This window comes from Papilio machaon, chromosome 24 (genome assembly GCF_912999745.1).
Source record: "Papilio machaon chromosome 24, ilPapMach1.1, whole genome shotgun sequence".
Lineage (NCBI taxonomy): Eukaryota > Metazoa > Arthropoda > Insecta > Lepidoptera > Papilionidae > Papilio > Papilio machaon.
The window spans coordinates 5,208,660-5,230,873 of record NC_060009.1 but is presented as its reverse complement, the minus strand read 5'-3'; the positions used below and the strand labels follow the sequence as shown (position 1 = coordinate 5,230,873).

General features: G+C 33.5%; 1 protein-coding gene across 1 annotated transcript; it reads right to left on the bottom strand.

Moving 5' to 3' along the window:
• Positions 1–1,951: 1,951 nt before the first annotated feature.
• Positions 1,952–4,594, bottom strand: LOC106716839. Its single transcript, XM_045683918.1, has 5 exons — positions 4,502–4,594; positions 3,926–4,010; positions 3,674–3,792; positions 2,462–2,639; positions 1,952–2,028 (listed from the first exon to the last, which is right to left on the bottom strand). Exons 1-5 carry the CDS (start codon positions 4,586–4,588, stop codon positions 1,952–1,954), a joined length of 546 nt encoding a protein of 181 aa, XP_045539874.1. The 5' UTR covers positions 4,589–4,594.
• Between the last annotated feature and the right edge of the window lie 17,620 nt (positions 4,595–22,214).

Sequence of the window (22,214 nt, the reverse complement as noted above, 5' to 3'; positions counted from 1 at the left end):
TAACTTAGAAGTTTAATAAAGTAGACTCAGCAGCGTCTTTGTAGTGTTAAGTCAGTTTGCAACTGTAACACTACTTATACAATCGATGAACTTAAGAAAGCTAGAATACTTAACATTGCTTAAAACGCTTACCGTGGGTTTCTAAGACCAAAAACCGTTTGTCTCTCTGTCAAAGAAGACAAGGACGATGATATGATTTATACAGAGGTTTTGGTCTCAGAAACCAACTATTACTGTATTACTCTAAAAATATAGTTAGCCACAGTGATTGATATTTTGGACGTCAACATGCTTAGTAGAGTAAATTTTATCTTTTTCCTTTCAAATGAGCAAGCGGCCAGTCCCATAGAGTTGCTTATCTTAAATCAACCCTTAAATATGTATCAACCAAAACCGCTTTCGGTATAAGTTTGTTATTTATTTGTCAAGATCGTATTTCAAAAGCCTACGTCACATTTCAATATTCATAACTAGCTTTTACCCGCGACTCCGTCCGCGCGGAATAAAAAAAAAAAAAACGGGGTAAAAATTATCCTATGTCCTATTCCTGGTTCTAAGCTACCTGCCCACCAATTTTCAGTCAAATCGATTCAGCCGTTCTTGAGTTATAAATGGTGTAACTAACACGACTTTCTTTTATATATATAGATAGAAGAAGATAAGATTTGGGTTGACATATGTCTAAGCTAAAATATAATGAAAACTTTGTCTAATTTTTTTGCCAGATTGTAAGATTTCATATCTTATTTCTTGTAGCTATGGGTTTCCACTGGTAAAAAACATATTGTTATCATCTTTGTCAATTATTTTTTGTACGGTTGTTTGAGTTGGTTAACAGTTGAATTAGAGGCTTGATACAAAAGGCAGTTATTTTAGAAACCGCACTAATGGTCTCTGTAGCCCTCAACACTAGTTGCTTGAGTCATGGGATTCCGCAGCCTGTGGTATACTATTTTTATATGATATGTTTTGTAATTTTTTATAGGTAAATAAATGAATTTGAAATCATAAATATAAAAGTTTTAATGAATGAGTGAATGATAGAGAACGACTGAACGGATCTGGATGAAATTTGGAATAGAGATACTTAAGTTTTTTTCTAAACTCTATTCAAAAGGAGTCGCATGCAACGACTAGTAATGTTATAAAACGTTCTATATTAGATCTGATCTGATTGTATGGTGACATAACCTTGTAACTTTAGTATTTCTCGATAGTCTCCAAGCGCTCTTAACCCAGATACATTTCAAAGGCGAAATGATTATAAGTTTCCGGCTGCGTACATTGATATTACGCAGTTCTATATTAATTTTAATGAACCGCTTTGATATTATAATTCAAAATTATAATTATATCAATTAACTCTTTATAATATAAATGGAAATGTTTATTATTAATGTATTTCTGTTTTAGAAGGAAATTATAATTGTATGTTAACTTTGAAACTGATTTATATAATTCACATACAAATAGACAGTTAATTTATAACTTAACTATGTGTCCCTAGCGACTCTGTCTGCGAGTAATTAAAAAAAACTCAATAAGTAACCTTTGTGTTCTTCCGGACTATGTTCTATATCTATGTCAAATTTAATTTATAATATTAGTAAGAAGTAATATTTAAGACTGAAAACAAAAACATATTAAGATTTTTTATAAAAATAATCTGTATTTAGTTCTTACTAGCTTTTACCCGCGACTCCGTCCGCGCGGAATAAAAAAAAATAGAAAATGGGGTAAAGATTATCCTATGTCCTTTTCCTGGTCCTAAGCTACCTGCCCACCAATTTTCAGTCAAATCGATTCAGCCGTTCTTGAGTTATAAATGGCGTAACTAACACAACTTTCTTTTATATATATAGATTAATTAAGACAATTTTTCATATTTTCTTATAAATTTTATGATTTAGGAGAAAAAAAACATCACATATTTTGACTTGAAACGTCACAATTAATTATTATTATCTTCGGTAAAATTTTTCTTATCTTCGACATAACTGTGTGCGACAAATCCATAATACAACCACACTGGAAACAGTTACAATATATAGAATATTGTAAACCTCCTAATGATCCCAAACCATAGACATCATTAAAAAAAGCATTTTAAAAATGGATTCAAGTACTGTACTGTGTAAACACCGCAAAATACACGTTTTCCCATCGTCAGCAATTTACTCCACTTAATAACACGCGTCATCATTCACACAAACCAGTTCACGTTCTCTCACCATTCATACCGCATATGCTCACTTCCATAAAAAAATCCGTAGTTTTAGAGAAACAACAAATTATCTCCCTAAACTTGGTATTATTATTTGTATGTACGTACCACTGCGTAAAAGTACAACCCGCCTACAATGGACTCAAGTACTCCAAAAGACCCACTTTTCTTTGAAAGCTAGTACATAGTAAATGTCACACAAGACTCCAAAATACAAGAAATCATAGTAATACTTACGAGTGAAAAACAATACCATTAGTATGAAAACCAAGGAGGCTGATATCCAGTCCATAGAGCTGAACAAACACGTATCCTCCATTATGCATACTATCGCCAGTCCCCCAAGAATGGAATATCCAAAAGCTACATTCAAAAATGTGCCCCAAACAAATGTCAGAAGTAATGATTCATTATCCTGGAATGTCAGCAAAATTAACTTTTTTTTTATTAGTAATTAATTTAAAAAAAGCATTTAGTACTGACTTTATTATACTTCTTATATGGCCTACGACACTAAAGAAAATACTTTAGGCTACAGAAGGTATCAATAGAACGGACATACATACAAATCTACATACATAAAAATGATTTTGATAGTGGTAGAGCCCGCAATAACGGCACCCACGAACACAGAAGACGGGCGTAAAGTGGAAGTAATTCCGCGTTTCGTCTGATCAGTATGCGTGCCGGAGGCCTAATCTTAGTCGTCTTATCCTCAACACTTTTTTCTTATAAGAAAGAGATGGGAAGGGTAGGGGAATCGGCATGGGAAGGGGAAATATCCTCTTTCTGTGCAGCTCGTCCTCTGTAGATTAAAGGTTGCCAACCATCTGCAAGTGCAAATGTCTACGGGAAATTGTCACTTCGCTATTTTGACGAATTGAAGTGGCCGCTTACTAGTTTGCCTTTCCTTTCCTATAAAACAACTAGCTGTCGCCCGCGACTCCGTCCGCGCGCAGTTAAAAAAGTTAAAAATTCTTATAGCGTCAACAACACGTGGTAATTATGCTGTTAAAATATAGCTTATATGACACGTTCGTAGATTTACCATAGCAGCGCCATCTATTGATCAGTTAACAGATAATTGTGACTGTCAAATAATAACAGACAAATAATTAGCAATAAATTAAAATTGCGACTATAATTTGAGATTTAAACTATCCTATCTCTCAAGTTGGATCGAACTGCACATGGTGTGCGAATTTTATTATAATCGGTTAAGTGGTTTAGGAGTCCATTGAGGACAAACATTGTGACACGAGATTTATATATATTAAGATAAGACGAGATTTATATATATTAAGATATAGGATAAACATACGCGAAAAACAACTACTGAGTCGGACGTGTAAAAAGTCGTATTTGTGTATTGATGGGTTGAATTCATAAAAAGGAATAAAATCACCATTACTGATAAATATTAACGATTAATTTCAAAATTAAAATTACCCAAAATGTCGCAATAAGTAAAATGACACCCAAAAATATGTACACAAAGAATATCAAAGTAAATCCATAAGTTATTGAGGTGTCAAGATTTGTTAGCACATGATTTGCACCCGTTGATCCTGAAATTAAAATATCAAATTATACATTAAAATAAAAACATCAATATTAACAAATGAACATCTACTTTATTGATTAAGAATGAAAATTGTGTATTTCTAATTACTATAAAAGTGAAAAATAATTTTGTCATACGTAGTAATTCTGTGAAATTCTTTGCTTGAGTATAATCCATGTTCGTTTGTACTTCTATTATAGATAGCCCTAAAACACCAGTTACCTGAAAAGATAAACACGTTGATACGTTTAATAATTACTAAAGGAATCGCTCAGTTCTTTTGGCATAGTGTAGTGATTACCTTAGTTGTTTAGGACTCCTTAAGAAGTCCATGGAAGACCCGGCGAGGGTGTACGATGGTGGGAAATTAGGTTTATTAGTTGCAGAACAAATATAGCAACAGGGTGTCCATCAGTATGAGTAACATTACGAAAGGGGTCTATTCGAATAACAAGATTGGGAATCTCTGGCTTATCTATATATATAAAAGAAAGTGGTGTTAGTTACACTATTTATAACTCAAGATCGGTCGAACTGATTTAGCTGAAAATTGATGGGGAGGTAGCTTAGAACTAGGAGACGGACATAGGAACTTTTTTTTATCCTGTGTGCATTTTTTTTATTCCGCGCGGACGAAGTCGCGGGTACTTTCTAAATAGCAGTTCTAAATCTACATTAAGCGTTAAAATAAACTACAAAAAGTATTAACTCACAATACTTTGTATGCTTATAAAAAGCAATCCAAGTTGTAATGAAATAAAACCACAATACTTTCTGAAAAATGGTACAGTCTCACACATAATAGATTTTTCTTTGTATAAAATAAGTAATTGAAAACTACAAAATAAATTTGACAGAACTACAATACGATTTTGACATTTGACAAAAGTGACAAAAAAATGTTTATTTTTTTATTACGAATTAACTTCTTAGGAAATACAGACGTTATGCCAACACAGATTCCGAATAATTATAGATAGTAAAAATATTTTTCTAATTTAAAAAAAAAATCCTTAAATAGCTTTTACTAATTAAAAGTTTAAAACCAAACGCTAAAAGCATGTCACAATTATGAAATGATGAATTCAAACCCGCGACATATTTTAGTATATACCTTTAACCTTTGTGGTATTGGCGACAAAGTACTCAGTAATGTTATATGTATGGCTTCGTAGCGTCGTATTAATCATATTCTCGCTACTGAAATATGAATCACACTTGGCTTGTTCATTTGTTATAACGCCAAGATGTCAGTCATATAAGACTTGCTGCGGAGTGCGGAGTGTATCTGTGTGACGTCTTGACATTGCAATTCGTCACACAAACACGCTACTCTGAGATTTAATGGTTACATTTCAAAGTTTGCAGTAGCATTAGTGCTAAAATTAACCAACTGTCAATCGGGAAAAAGTTTAGTAAAATTTTAATAATAAATCCAATGAAAACTTAAAGCATTAAAAAAGTCTACGTTTTTTGTTTCTTAAATATGTTATGAACCCTTATAAATGAACAAGGTATAGTATCCTCTCGGGAAGAGGGCTGACACATTTCCAATACGGGTCACATCCCTTGTACGTTTACGTTCAGGGAAATAATCAGAAAGTGTCACGCGTCACGAGTCACGACTAATGTCAGATTGATATTTTGATTTATGTCCATTTTTATTTTATTAACTGTCACGTTATAGTGTACAGACCGACAAAGTGATCTAACTCAGTAGGCATAAGTCAAAACAAATTACGAGCTTACATATTTTTGTAACACCTTGTATACGAATTTCTTGAGTTTTGTGAACGTAAACATTTGTGAAGCTGACTGTACAAAACATGTTCTCATCTCACTCGTTTTAAAAAAGAGATAGCAATGTATTTCATGTAAGTGTTCCAGCAGTGTAAATTTAGATGGATAAATTATCTCGCTTGATTATAATTATAATTATGTTAAACTAGCTTCGACTTTGTTCGCGTGGAATTAAACAAACAACTTAGTATGTGTTCTTCCAGACTATATTTTACATTAGCTGAACGGATATCACTGAAATTTTTGAATTATTTTATTTAAATTTTGAAACAGCTCTTCTGGATATATAATAACATTCATATATCCATATAAACATAACATTATAAAGTAAGATAGTAATATGCTTGAAGATACTAAATGCAATTATAAAAATAGTATATTAAATCTAGTTAATTTTTTTATAATACCTCAGTGGAATAATAAATAAAAACTTTATAACAAATACGACATTGAGCAGAAAAACTTTTAATGAATAGTCTAGTATGCCTACTGAACAGCATAGCAAAGTTCAATTTTAAAGGAAATGCGACTTTTGCCCTTTTCAGTTGTGTTTTAAATGAATATTGTATTGACATCTATATATATATAAAAGAAAGTTGTGTTAGTTACACCATTTATAACTCAAGAACGGCTGAATCGATTTGACTGAAAATTGGTGGGCAGGTAGCTTAGTACCAGGAAACGGACATAGGATAATGTTTACCCCGTTTTCTACTTTTTTTTTATTCCGCGCGGACGGAGTCGCGGGTAAAAGCTAGTTATTTTTAAAACGTAATAATCTGCTAAAGTAATTTATTCCAAGTATCTTAATAAATTCCAAGTATCTAGTTAGTTGAGTATTATAAAATTTATCTTTGAAACCATCCTTCTTTAGAATTCATATCTAAAAGTTTCTTATAACCAACATTCTAAGTTCACATTTTTAATTTCACTTTCAAACTATATTCCAACTTAAACTTATATAAGCTTTACATACAAAGATAGTTGAAAAACTTAAGAGTACCTTCTTTGTACAAGATACGCGGCGAAATAAATGTTTCGACGTAAAACTTTTAAACTACGTAGCATGTTTTAATATTATAGAAATGAAAAAGCAACAAGAATTAATTCTCAGATTTAAACTATGCCGTTTTAAATAGAAAAAAATAACAGAGATTACTGATGCAAAGTGACTGACTCAGCAAGGAAAATTAAAGTTATTGGTTGCCAGTTATTATGTAGAAAGAATATGATAAAATGGATTTCGTATTTCGACGTTATAAAGTCTCTCGGTAAGGGATTTCGTAAAACCTTAACAAAGTAACTGCCTACTTACTGACACTAATCTTTTCATGTAGGTAACAACAATATAGAGATCTAATTCAACTTTATAATAGTTCATAGTGATCAAAGTAGATATTTGGCATATTATTGCACTATTTTGATGGTTTTGGTACATTCATCATATTAAATCCACACCTTAAGAACAGCCTTAGCGATCACTGAACATCTCTCAATGTGGCAGTCAGACGATCATCTAAGTAACAATCTAAAGATGACGTAAATATGTAACTAAATCAGTATCCAGTCTGAAATTTAGGGTGCAATTTCATTAGTCGATAAGTCGGTCGTCGTAGAGCATGTGAGAAGTCGTCACATACAGGCTAACGACTAATGAAAATGAGCCTTTATAACCTTTAAAATCGATTAAACAAAATATCCAACAGAGTTTTTGAAGACAAACGTTGCTGTATAAACAGATTTGGGTTTTAATCCTTTGTAATTGAAATCTCGCTTTAAATTTGTTTATTTCAATGAAAGAAGAACTTCATTAATATAAATGGAGCCGTTCAACTGAGTTAATGACTTTGTGATAATTTAAATTAAATATTTGTTATAAAATCGGAATTGACTAAGAACTTTTATGTTTAAAATGTTTACTTTTACTTTACTTAACCAAGATATAAAACAAATAAACCAAAGCTTTTGTATTTTTAAAGGAAACACGCAACAATCAGACGTTCGCAAAATGTTGATGATTAAATGAAATAAAATCAACGTTTGAATGAAAAAACAATATTGAACAATTTAATGTTATAGAACACTATTCGATTAATTTATTCATGAAGAGTACGAAAGCCTCATTATTGCGAGGCACGCTACGCCGTAGATGTTCGTAGCACTTTATGTGCTACATCGTATCTGTTCGTAGCAGAACGTAGTACTTCGTAGAGTGCCGTAGGAGTTGATTAGATTTACCTATATTAATTCTGTTTTGACATTATTGTATTTCAATAAATCTCATAAGGTTTTTAATTATTTTTATGTTTATTAATTTATTTGAGACGTTAAGCTTTTTTAAATACAAAAAATGATGAAATCAGTCTACGCCAAATTAAGTGAGAAACGTTTTAATTACGAGATGTTTTCACTTAATAATAAAAATCCTCTTGACAAAGGTTAATCGATTCGCCGTGGAGGCTTCGATAGGGAGGGGTTTAGAGGCTATACGAAATTAAAAATGGTGCCGAGTAATCAATATACATTTACGGAAGCCATTTCGCTAAATTTTCCAGATAATCTAATCACCTTACAAGGTAACCATATATTCCACTTTAATTTTTTATAATTAACTTTACATAACTCTTATATAAGTACATAAGGCTAACTTAATCGACATAGATACAGTATAAACCTGGGAATTTAAAAATAAGTTTATAGGAATGTTAGATAATCATCTAATATATAAAAACGGTCTAATATATAAAAACGGCTAAAACACTCACGTATATTTATTATTATGTTCGATAGGGGCGTCGGTGGGTCAGAAGTTAAGCATTTGATTTATAAACTGTAGGTCCTGGGTTCGAATCCCGCCATGTATCAATCTGTTTTCCGATTTTCCATTTACATATGTGCATTTACTGTTATACGTTCTTACACTGATGGAAAGCATCGTGATGCAACCTGCACATAGCTGAGAAGAAATTCAAAGTAACTTGTGAAGTCAATCCGCACTTGGCTGTGGTTGACTATGGGCTAGTCACCCTTAACTTGGGGTAGCTTCCGAGCCCATTAGTGGGGACGTATAGGGAGCTGATGATGATGATGATGATGATGATGAAAGTTATCAAATTCTATCGTGTGAATAAATGTGCGTCGCTATATTGTTCTATACTTTTGATTACATTTCCCCGCATTTCCCAACCCAGTACAGTCTCCCTGCTCGTAGCAAATTTCATGCCCGTGGCCTAAATCCATTCTACGTAAATAAATTGGTTTACCTGTATGAGAACTCTTATAAAGTACTCACTAGTACTGCCACGATTTTTTTCTATTGTACTTCTTAAATATTATTACTGTTATTTTATGCACTAAGTTAAAATAAATTAAATAATTTTGTTATAAAATAAATTTATCCAATTCAATTTGTTTATTATTAAAATAAATCATAAATTTTCTTGTTTCGAGTAGCAAATGAAATGATAACAGATTAGTTGGTCGCGCGCGGTTTTAATTCTTACTTAAGTTATATTGAAATTTTATCGGGCATTACGTTGTGGGAACATTTAGATAAATAATAAATATTTATTATTGAAAAACTATAAAAGATAGATATATGGAATGGAAAAATGTCATGTCAAATGTCAACATGTAATTTATCAAAAATTGTAAAATCTTTAAAATTCACAAAAACCATGTTAAACTGTATTCGAATGTGTAAAATATTGGAAACAGTGCAGAAAATGATAAAGGAACAAAGTGCCGCAAGTGTGACGCACAAAAGAATTCAAAGTTGAAATAAAAGTGTACGTGAAGACTATAGACTTTTATATAATCATTGACAAGCATAATAAGAAGAAGAAAACTGTGAATATTATCCAAGAAACTAATTATTGCATGTGGATTTATGACAAAGAAACATAACTACGTTAATAATATCAACGACATTATCAAATATAATAGTTCTTATTGCTCATTGGACTTGCATACTGCAAAATAATAAACATACAAGGAAGGCAAAAAAAACGAGAAACATTTAACTATTTATAAGAAGCAACAAAAAGGAAGATATTAACAAATAAACTTCAAATACGTTAATTTCGATATACATTTTTAGTTACTTTATTTTTTAAATTTGTTTTAAGGTATTCTTTTTTGTTATTTTATTTAATTGTGAATGCAGTCCGTGACCCAATCTTGTGATGGCACGTCGAACACAACCCATTCATGTACACAATGCAACAAATCTTTCAAATCTTTGAAAGGCCTCAAAATACACAAAACAAAAACACACAGAATATGTATTAGCCAAAACAGTTCACCTTTAGACATCCATCCCATTATTCCGAGTGCGCCTGCTTATGTAGCCAACGATCTAACTCCTTTCCACATATATCTTAGCCACTTGAAAAATACCATACCCATAGTCAAAAGAATCCCTCGAGGAGCACGAATAACCGTTGCTACACATTTATCACAACTAATCCAGAAATGTTACTTAAAAAATTGTACTCAAGACTGGCAGAACCTATTTTTATTTTCATACAGCACGCTACACATAATAAATACTGATGAACCGAATATATCTTTGACACAAAAAATCAAGAATAACTGTACTGTAAGCTCCACACCTTCTCCCGCAACTATAATCAAACATGATGCCCTTCGCAATCGCAATAAACTCATAGAAAACAAAATCAGTGACGGAGATCTCAAAGGTGCCGCTCGCCTTTTGTTCTCCAATGACGTGCTATCACCAGATACCCCAGACACCCTTCAGGCCTTACAGACGAAACATCCTCCAGCTCCAATAATCCCATATTTTTTCGACCCACCAACAGCAGGGCAAGCATGCCTTCAAATTCAAAACAAAGATGTTACGGATGCCATTTTATCTTTTAAACCAGGTTCGGCTGCAGGTTTGGATGGAATCTCACCCCAACATTTGAAAGACTTAACATCGCGTTCTGTGGGTGATGCAGGCGAGCGACTTGTAAATTCGATCACTAAATTAACCAATTTTATGTATTCCGGTCATGTCAATCCAGAAATTGTTCCCATTCTTTTCGGCGCGAACCTCATTGCCCTCACCAAAAAGGACGGAGGGGTGAGACCAATTGCTGTTGGATCAACACTACGACGTCTGGCCTCCAAAATTGCTGTTCGACATATTTTACCAAAATTAAATTCGGAATTTGAGCCTGTACAGTTAGGCTTTGGTGTAAAAGGAGGGTGTGAGGCAGCCGTCCATGCGTTACGCTCTTTCTTAACTTATGGACAGCCTGACGTGTTGCTCAAAATTGATGTCAAAAATGCTTTCAATTCGGTAAATAGGGATACCTTGTTGACGGAAATAAAACATCATTTACCGGAAATATACAATTATCTTCTTCTCAGTTACGCGAACCCAACGAAATTGCTATATCGTTCTAATGAACTGTCTTCGGAAGTAGGTTGTCAACAGGGTGATCCCCTTGGGCCTGCAATTTTTAGTTTGGCTATAAATCCGATAATCAAAAAATTAAATTCTAAATTTAACGTTTGGTATTTGGACGACGGAACCCTAGGAGGTGATGTGGATACTGTGTTTTCGGACCTTTTTTTAATCAAAAATAATTTTGAAGCCATTGGTTTGGAGCTAAATTTTAGCAAATGCGAACTTTTTATAAATAACTCCAACTTAAATTTAAATGACGTAAAACAAAAATTTAATATTTTGGCTCCAAATATTAAAATAGTTAACAGTGATTCCCTTTACCTTTTAGGTTCTCCAATTTTTGATGATTCTTTTTCTGAATATATTAATAATTCAATTGCTAAATTTAAAACAGCCGCTGACCGTCTCCTTGAAATTAGTCCACATTATGCACTTTGCATCTTAAAATTCTGCCTTTTCGTGCCGAAACTTACTTATGTGCTCCGTTGCTGCTCTTTTTGGAATCACCCAGATCTTTTGACACATTTAGACGACTTAATCAAAATTAGTATAGAATCAATCCTTAATATGCAGCTGAACGAGCAATCTTGGACCCAAGCATCCCTACCCATCCGTTTTGGTGGTTTAGGGATTCGCAAAATTTCCAGTGTCGCTTTACCAGCCTTTCTATCTTCTGTCCATAGTTCAGCAAATCTCATAAGTAAAATTTTAAGGGCACCCCCTTCAAACTTTGAGATTGCTGGCTTGGAAGAAGCTAGAAACGCTTTTTTAATTGCATGCCCAGGTCAAAATTTTCCAGTTTCTCCAAAGTCACAGAGGAGCTGGGACGACTTAAACTGCAAACTGACTTACGACAATCTTTTGAGCTGTAGTACAGATTCGGCGCGTGCTAGGCTTTTGGCTGTGGGTACGCATGAGGCCGGCTACTGGCTTCACGCGTACCCGTCAACAAATACAGGAACATTTCTTGACCCTGACACGCTCCGAATCGCAACCTGTCTACGGCTCGGGGTTCCGGTCTGCATTTCTCATAAATGTCCCTGTGGCAGTGATGTCGACATTCTAGGACATCACGGACTGTCATGCCAAAAAAGTGCAGGCCGCTTCTCAAGACATGCAGCACTCAACGATATCATACGCCGGTCTCTTGCCACCGTCAACGTACCAAGTCTACTAGAACCAACTGGTATTGCAAGAGACGATGGCAAGAGGCCGGACGGTATGAGTTTGATTCCATGGAAGATGGGTCGGGTGCTGGTATGGGATGCTACCTGTTCAGACACGCTGGCCCCATCCCATCTTCATGGAACCAACAACAGAGCTGGTGCGGCTTGTGAAGCGGCTGAAAAGGCTAAGGCTAACAAATACAGGGGTCTCGGCTCCGAATATGAATTTGTCCCATTCGGTGTCGAGACCCTTGGTCCGTGGGGTCCTAGCGCTAAAAGTCTTTTTAAGGAAACAGCAAAAAGGTTAGTCGACATCACAGGAGACCGAAGAGCTGGCAGCTACCTCGGACAAAGAATAAGTCTTGCCATTCAAAGGGGGAACGCTGCCAGTATCTTCGGAACCTTGCCTAAAGGGACACCTTTTAATGATATATTTTAGTTTTTATGTATTATATTTAATCTAATATTTTAATTTATTGTATATAAATTTTTAATTTTTTAATAATAATGATAATTATTTATTATAAAGTTGATTTCAAAATAAATGAAATGAAAATATAGTCTACTTAGTACCGTGTGGGTTTTCATTGACGAAACATCTGTATAAAAACATACAAACATCCCTCTTAAAAAAACAGAGATCATTGAGAAAAATTTTGTAAGTGACATAAAAACGAAAGTAACGCAGAAATTTAAGATTTCGTAGTCACGATTTTTTAATATTTCGTGATATAAATTACCTCCGATATTATTAAAAGCATTATTTTAATATTCATCATCATCATCATCATCGGTTCACTATACGTGCCCAGTGAGGGGTTCGGAGCCTACTCCAAGTTAGGGGTGACAAGGACATAGTCAACCACATATGTAAATTGTAAATTGAAAATCGAAAAACACTTTGGTACATGGTGGGATTCGAACCTAGGACTTGCAGATTATAAGTTAAGTGTTTAATCCCTGGGCCACCGACGGTCTCTTTTAATATTCAATAAAGGTATAATCATAAAAAAACAATGTCATAATATCAAAAGACAATTTCGTACTCCTTGAAAAAGTAATAAACATTTTGTTAAAGTGGATACGATCGTTGAATTCAATCACATTTTTTTACTGGACAAGTTATTTAAATTTTCCTGTCATACTTTTTAACATCTTCATTTAGGGCCGCTGTACACGGACAGCTTCAAGCAGTTGACAGCGGGTACGTCTGCCCTTAATGTTTCCTTGTAACTACGCTACATATTTATAAATTAAAAAATTAAAATATTTAAGATGATTTATACATATTTTAATTATATTTTACATTTATTATAAGGTGGCCAATAAGCAGGCGCAAACGAACAAGCGGCGACCTGAATTCGCCGAAACAGCGAAGCGATCGCTGTCCATAGACATCTGCAATTACAGATGCGTTGCCTACCTTTATAAAAGAAAATCAATTAAGATATTAGATTAGAAGCTATAATGTTGTCAAAATTGACCTTTAAATCCTTCACCTCGGTTTCTCATAGTTGAGTTCCATTCATTCTATTCAGATCTTTCATGCCTTTAGAAAGCTAGGTTAAATTATTCAAAAGCCAAAATCTTTGTACATATATATGTACCTTTTCAAGACCATTGACTTCCTAATTTAATTACTTTCAGTGTAATTATTTAATCTTTATTTATTAGAACTACGTATGTCTTTGTTTCAGACAAAGACATTTCACATATATATTTCAATAAACAGGACATTACGAACTTAACCGTACTCTCAAAAAACTCTACTACAGGTAGAGTTTTGGTTATTTTGCGTGTCACTTGTGACTGACAGCGGTGACAATTATTTTCTATTATGTTTAAAATATTTAAAGTGCTTGTGATGTTCACTCTGTAACTATTATACTCTTTGGTTTCAGAGTACTAGATAACTACGATACTGGCTATTGTAGTCGTGGGTTTTCATTGCTTTTACATCTGTACAATAAAATAGTTAGTGATAATCAGGGACGCTAGGTCTCTGACTTTCACTAATGAATAATAGAGATGAATTTTAATTAATGTTTCTACAGTGGAAACTCACGGTTAATTCGTCACTAATGTACATAGTTGTTGCATCTAATGTCTTTCTTCTTCAATATATTAAAAATATCAGATATAAATCTTCAGTATTTTCTAAGAAATTCGATAACATTTTATCTTTCAAAAGACTATTATTATGTAGAAGTAAAAAATTCTTTTAACGTTTTCAAAACACGTTGCAAATGAGCTGTAGGAATATGCTGCGAAATTTTAACCAGGATATAAATTACACGCTGGCGTTTTAAAAAATTCAAAGCAAAGGCAAAGAACTGCAAGAAGTTCAACATGCTTTATCTTACTTTATATTTACGAAATCAATAAGTGTTGTTTTCATTGTTATTTTGAAAAAGCACAAACCGTCCACTCTTTTTTATTTGATTTCAATTGGTCTATTCAATATTTACTTTGTTCTGTTCGCAAATAAACGAATATTGAAAAATTTTGTTGTACAAACTGTACAATTTATAGAGTGACAAGATTTTATTCAATTTATTCAAAAATATACCCTTCGGATGAAAATACGTTTTTATATTTCATGGAATATTTAAAAGTAAAATGTTGTGACATGATTGTAGTCCTTCTACTAAAAATTAATTACAAAACTATTATGTTTATCGAACTATATGGACATCACCAGAAGACATTCAACGTGGAATAGACAGGACAAAGTAAACGTAATGTAATTGACATCTTGTTACAACTGGGTATCTAGCGAGCGTATCACCATCTCAAAGGCCGGCAACTGATGGTATTCATCCATCATCTATGGTTCCTCTGTTATTTCAGATGTTCATGGGCGTCGATGAACACCTTATTAGTCCCGCTGTTCGTTTGCCCCTTTATCTTATCTATCTATCTATATATATAAAAGAAAGTCGTGTTAGTTACACCATTTATAACTCAAGAACGGCTGAATCGATTTGACTGAAAATTGGTGGGCAGGTAGCTTAGAACCAGGAATAGGACATAGGATAATTTTTACCCCGTTTTCTTTTTTTTTTTTATTCTGCGCGGACGGAGTCGCGGGAAAAAGCTAGTCTTATATAAAAGATAACACATCTGCAATAGTTAATCTGCAATAGTTAAGTGTTTGTAGGCGAAATATTTCGATTGTCCGCTCTATTATTTATTTGAATATCTACAATATATGCGAATGAGAATTCTTATTTATCCCACGTATTCAGTCAAATTTAATTTAATCTTATATAAGAAGAATCAGAATGCTAGATTATAAATAGATGAGAGAGAATAGAATGCAATATCGCATCGGAACCTTCAAGATATTTTCAATAATAACGCGTAAAGAAATTCCTACTTCATTGTAAGGATTTCATTATCAGTATTCAATAATTTCATTAAGAGTAATATTGTAATTTATATTCAAGATTAATTCTGAATCAACAAAGGGAATTAATCTATACATCATCATCAGCTCACTATACGTGCCAACTAAGGGGCTCGGAACCTACCCCAAGTTAAGTGTGACTAGCCCATTTTTTTTTTCGTTTTTTTCAGAGGGGAATGCTTTATGCATACTCCGCGCCCCGGGGAAGGCGCGGTAGTTATATGGGATTCTCTTCCAGATGGGAAGCATACCCACTAAACACCTCTGTTCCTCCAACGCATAATGGAGGGGCTGCGGGCACGCTTTCGCTTTCGTCCGCAACCCAAAATGAAGTTTGGGATTCGAACCGTCAAAACTGCGTATTTCAGCGAATAGTTAAGCCATAAGGCCAAACTGGCATCTAAGTGTGACTAGGTCATAGTCAACCACAGCCAAGTGCGGGTTGACTTCACACATGTTTTTGAATTTCTTCTCAGATATGTGCAGTCGAAATGTACATATGTATAAATCGAGAATCGAAAAATACATTGGTACATGGCGGGATTCGAACCCAGGACCTGCAGATTGCTAGTCAAGTGCTTAACCCCTGAGCCACCGAGACGCTCAATCTATACAAATCTATAAAATTGGAGTGTCTGTATGTAACACAGTAAAAAAACATATTTCGCAAACAATATATATTTGCGTCGTTTGTCTCTTAGCCCGTAAGTCCACGTTAGTACCGGAAGGCTGATTTTGACGGGATTTCGATGCACGCTGACATATTATAATCTACTTTATTTAAATCTGTAGTGACGAAGTCGGCGCTAGTTAACACATAAACCAATAATCATGACTAACTGTACCCCTAAAACTTCAGGGAAGAATACGAGTCGAATAATTTCAATATCGGACAATCCATTTAAAGCAGAAAAGAGGTTTTATTAAGTCGAGTAAACAAAAGTTTTTTTTCTTTTTTAACATGTTAATTTATGCCTGAGTCCGAAATTAGATCGTTCCGATTAATATATCATAGCAAATTGATATCAATTTTCTTTTGTATAATTAATCAATGTACGCATGGAGCGCTCGGCGCCGCCGCTCAATTAATTAAAATGTTTTCCTTTCAACATTTGCGTACGTGTAATCGATTATCGAATCCTCGAGACATTCAAAATTAATTTTAAAATATCATCACCATCAGCTCACTATACGTCTCACAATCCTAAGTTAGAGGTAACTATACCATTCCTTCTCAGATTTGTGCAGGTTGCATCACGATGATTTCCTTCATTGTAAGAACGACAGATAAACGTACATTTTTATTTTTTTTATTCCAAAAGGTGGCAAACGAGCAAACGGCCACCTAAATTCGCTGAAATAGCGAGGCGACCGTTGCCCATAAACATCCGAAAATGCAGACGCGTTGCCTACCTTTAATCAACGGAGAAGGGGACGCACAGGAAGAGAATATTTCCCCTTCCTTTGCGTCCCCTCTTCTGTCAAATCCACTTCCCCTTCCCATCCTTTCCTAATAGGAGAAGGGTGGGAAGGGAAAGAGGACTTAAATTAGGCCTCCGGCACCACGCTCATGAGACGAAACGCGGAATTGCTTTCTCTTGACGCCTGTCTTCTGTGTGGTCGTGGTATTGCACCGGTCGATCCGGCTTATTCGTGCACCCAACAAATATTGTTGTTGCGGGATCTACCACTGTTATACATTTGTAAATCTAAAATCAAAAAAACTTGGTGGATGTCAAAGATTAGCAAGTTTTATAAAAAAGAATATATTCAACCCAAAAATCGAACATTATATTTTTTCTAATCTATTTTGTCTTTATTTTTTGAAATATGTGAAAAACATTCAGTCTGAATTAGATTGCAAGGACGAAAAAAGTGTTTGATTTTAGTTATTCCAACAGCTGCATTCGAACACAGCATCTGCAGATTACAAAACAAGTGCTAAACTCCTAAGACACCAACGCTCTTCATTTAAAATTTGCAGATTAATAAAAACCATTGTAATTTGCTTAATAATTTTTTTTTAATATTTGTCATTTTATAATCTATTTTCAGCCTGGATAATGTTTAAGTTCATTAGACCATAGTTCATTTACCTACAGAGATTAAAAAAAAAAAATCTTATTTTACATACTTGAGTAGTCCGCTCATATTGTTTCTATGAATAATGTACAACATGAATCTCAGAAAAGAAATATTTGATATTACATTTCAGATAATCTTATAAGTCTGGGCACAGAGAAGAAATCCCTTTTGCAGTTCGAGGGAGCAATTTTTCATTTGTTATAAATATTTAAAAGGTCTTTGATCGTAAATCGTATTTGTACCTTGGAAAAGTATTCTTACGAGTATGATTTGTTTACGACGAGCGAATAGAATTATTTTTTTATATATATAGGTATACAAAAGTTTTATAGACCATTTGATAGTTGTGATTTCGATTCAATTTTTGTAATTTATTTTTTTACGATAATCTTTTAAATAAAAACGTTAAAATAGCGTTAAAAGCTAGTTTAATATAAAGGAAAACGCCCATGAAATAAGAATATTTATCATTTAATAAACAGTTTATTCTACAACTTTAGAAATAATAAACATAGAAATACCGTAAGAAGAAAGTATGGCCTAGATTTTCATATCGCGTATAGAATTTCTAAGAATACTTCACTAAGCAAGGGAACGTTTACCACAATAGATGTCTTATCTCTTTGTAATCTCTTTCCTCTATCTAAATAGAAATGCGTTTTTGTTGAAATTATATAAGGAAAAAGGAAAGATTTTTAACAAGTTTAAATATGTATTTTACAGCGGTAGACTCTCAGCCACATCGCCGAGAACCGAACAGAGTGGAGAAACATCCTACGAGAGATGGTACAGAGGTGAGGTCGCGACCCTCAGGAGTAGTAACTAAGTACTCCAATAGTTGCCTGCTAAATCGGTGTAATACCACGACCACAGAGAAGACAAGCGTTAAATTGAATATTGGAATAGTTATGTTTTGCGTATACTAAATTCCAAATTCTAATCTCAATTCTCATCCCACCCATTGGAACGAAGTTCCTTATCGCGCGTTGTGAAAGGGGGCTAGACGGAAAAAATTCTTACGAAAAGTTGTCACGACACTTTTTGCTATAGTAAGTATGTTAACGACGAATGAGCGCTACTTCACCATGGCAACGACGTGACAATATATAACGAAAATTCATAGAAATAAAATGTACTTCTTGTGAAGACTTAAGTTTTTTATTCATAGAATAAACATTGGTTCCTTCACTAATTAATCGAAAGGAACTTCGTTCCATCCGGGTGTCCCTTGACACCTCTCAAGTTTTTTTTTTATTAGGAAAGGAAATGGAATTGACGGAGGAGAAGAAAAGGAAATTTTTTTTTAGGTAAAAATTATTAAAACGCTAGGTAACATATCAGCTTGGTTATTCGCAAACGTAAGGTAAATCTCCGGCGTAGAAATACAAGCTTCATTTGGTCGCGGAAGTTTAATATCCGCAAAACCTGAAGTGGTTTTTGTGTATGATTTTACAGATTCAAAGAACAAATCACGACCTGTTATTAAGAGGAGATTTTTACTTTAAAAACGTTCAATGTAATGTGATTTTTACGTACTTTGATTATTATTTTTTTTTGGTCCAACAATATTTGAGCAAATATATTTTCATCCAGGTCTTTCTAATAGGAATTAAAATTCATATTATTTTAGTATTCAATTCTTTTTTTTTTATTTGTTCACAAAAAAAAATTACACTATACAAGATTCATAAAAAGTTGTCAAACTGCACAGCGGTTTGATGGCGACAGACACTCATTATCTTATACTAAACCTACTTTTTTTCTTTTTTTTTTCAACTGAACAGTCCAAAAAGTTACCATTAATGAGATGCTTTCAAGTAAACATTTTACAACATTTTAGTAACACATAGTATAATTAATTTTCTAAAAAATACTTTTTTTTAACTTATTTCTTTAGCTACATCTCACACGAATCATCTTTTCACTTTAGTTCTTAATTTGAAACTTTATCTCTCAGTCGGTTAATGTTTACATAATCAGTCTCTTAGTGTGGATTTCCCTCATTAATATAACACTAAGGGTTAGATAATATTACCCTAATTGTGGCTGTCAATGTTAATATATCACCTAATCTTACTAACAAGTAGGAGACTTTGAATTCGTCGCGAGGAAGTTTGATTAAATAACATAAATTGTGGGTCGCAGTTGTTCAGATGCAGTTGCAAATTGTGCTTGTAAATTACGAGCTACATACTGATTACATTTTCAACCAATATACAGAGTGTTACTGAATATATTTAACGTGGGTTTCCATTGGCAAAATAAATAAATAAAAATTATCGCTTATATTTCACTGACGATTCATCGATTGATCCAACTGTTAGTGCAGCAGTGGTCTCTCAGTAAAGTTATCTTATACTAACCAACAAAGAGTACAAAGAGTCTTTTTAACGACCACTAAACAACTACTATGGGTAATATTTTTTTTTACATCATAAGGTTGCAAATGAGCAATTGACCACCTGATTCGCCGAAATAGCGAAGCGACCGTAGCCCATATACATCCGTAAAAGCAGACAGAGGATAGAACTAGCAGAAAGAGAATATTTTCCCTTTCTGTGCCTCCCATCCTCCGTGAAATCTACTGTCTCTTCCCATTATTTCCTTATAAGAAAAGAATAGGAAGGGGTAGAGGACAAAACGCGGAATTGCTTCCACTTCACGCCTGTCTTCTGTGTGGTCGTGGTATTTCTGGCGTGCAACCAATGTTGTTGTTGCTGGCCTCTACCACTGTTAAGACTTGTCTCATAGTAATAAGTTTAATATGTTTCACGTACATGACGCATTAAGGAAAGTGTTATAACTTATAAAAACGAAATATTATTTTGAACCATGTATTGAATTGTAAAACTACTAACGCATCTTGCAAGTCGATATAGCGTTATATTTAAAGTATTAATGCTACAGAAGATAGATATTTGTTTTAGTCTGTACTACATTGGTAATAAGATTACTCGTACTCTGAATTATGTTCGGTTGTTCGTGGCTGTCGGCCATGTAAATGTCGGATAAAGGACGGAGTAGAGATTACAAGGGAGTGTTTATAGACCGATGTGTAATGTGCGGCAAGCATACCCTTTACTATATTCATAAGTAACTGTCATTGTCGTAAGGCTAGTGATAGAATCTTTAGTGTATACTAGCTGTCGCCCGTGACAACGTCTGCGCATAATTGAAAAAAAAAAACTTAGTAAGTAGCCTATGTGTTCCTTCAGACTATGTTCTACATCTGTGCCAAATTTCATCAAGATCCGTTGAGTTGTTCCGGAGATAACTTCAAACTAACGTCCATCCATTCAACTAAACATTAGCATTTATAATATTAGTAAGATTTAGTATCGGGCTACTAAGGGACTGTTTATGGAACAGTAGCAGTAATTTAATAGTTAAAAATAAAGTTCAACAAACAAATTCATTAGCTAACCATTCTAAGTATATTGAAAATAGATATTAAAGACTTTTTTAATACTTTGGCTACTTAAATCCTAAAAATGTACACATTATATTTAGTTCTTTAATTTAGATTTAATTTCAGAAATCCATTCTAAGGAAGTTTTTGATTAATAATTCAAGGAAGGAATCTGAGTGATACAGATAATGTAGTATTCATTTATACAATTAAAATGGAATAGAGTTACTGTAGTATATTACAATACTGTGTAATAGGTAGCAGAGATAAACCTTCATTAGTACAAGGGTATTCAACTTACCGCGAAATAATTGGATAACTTATTGTTAACATAAGTTATTTCTATATGCCCTAGTTATACAGTTACACTGATATGAACATAACTTATCGTTGGTTTCTGAGACCAAAATCCCTGTCTAAAAAATATTGTTATCTTGTTGTTTTAACAAAGATAATGGGAGGAATGAGATGGAAATGTTTTAAACTAGGATTTCGGTCTTAGAAACCAACGACTACATACACGTCCTACGTTAATTATTTATAACTAGTGGTCGACAATAGTTTCAAATTCAAATTCACAGTCCAACATTTTTTGAAGTACTTAGGTGTGTACACTTCTCCTTATTACCTTTAACGCACTTTCTCATTCATCCGTAATCACGCGTAATTTCATTAAAGAGGTGTAAAGTTTTTATGTCACGTATTAGTAAAATGATTAAGCATGGAAAATATTATCCAAATATACAATAGGCGTGGGTCTCCACTGCAGAAACAGATTTACAAAAACATATTATTATTATATTGCTTTTAGAGCAACGATAATAAGTTTTGTACACTTGCTTCGTCAGTGTAAACGGGCGGTTAATTTATTTTCAAAACATTTTCCGAAACTGGTTTAATTTCCTTTAAATAATTGTATTTTATAATAATTGAGAAAGTTAAATTTGATTCCATTATACAGACTTTAATGGTACGTCAAAATAAATGTAAGTAGTCAACTTTGGCAAAGATATTATCTGCGATAAAAGTAACTTCTTAAATACTTTGAGAAGTAATTTATAAACATCTTGAACATAGAAACACTTTGACAAAAGGAACTTAGTTGTAATCAAGAATGTTAAAAAGTTTTAAATGAGTG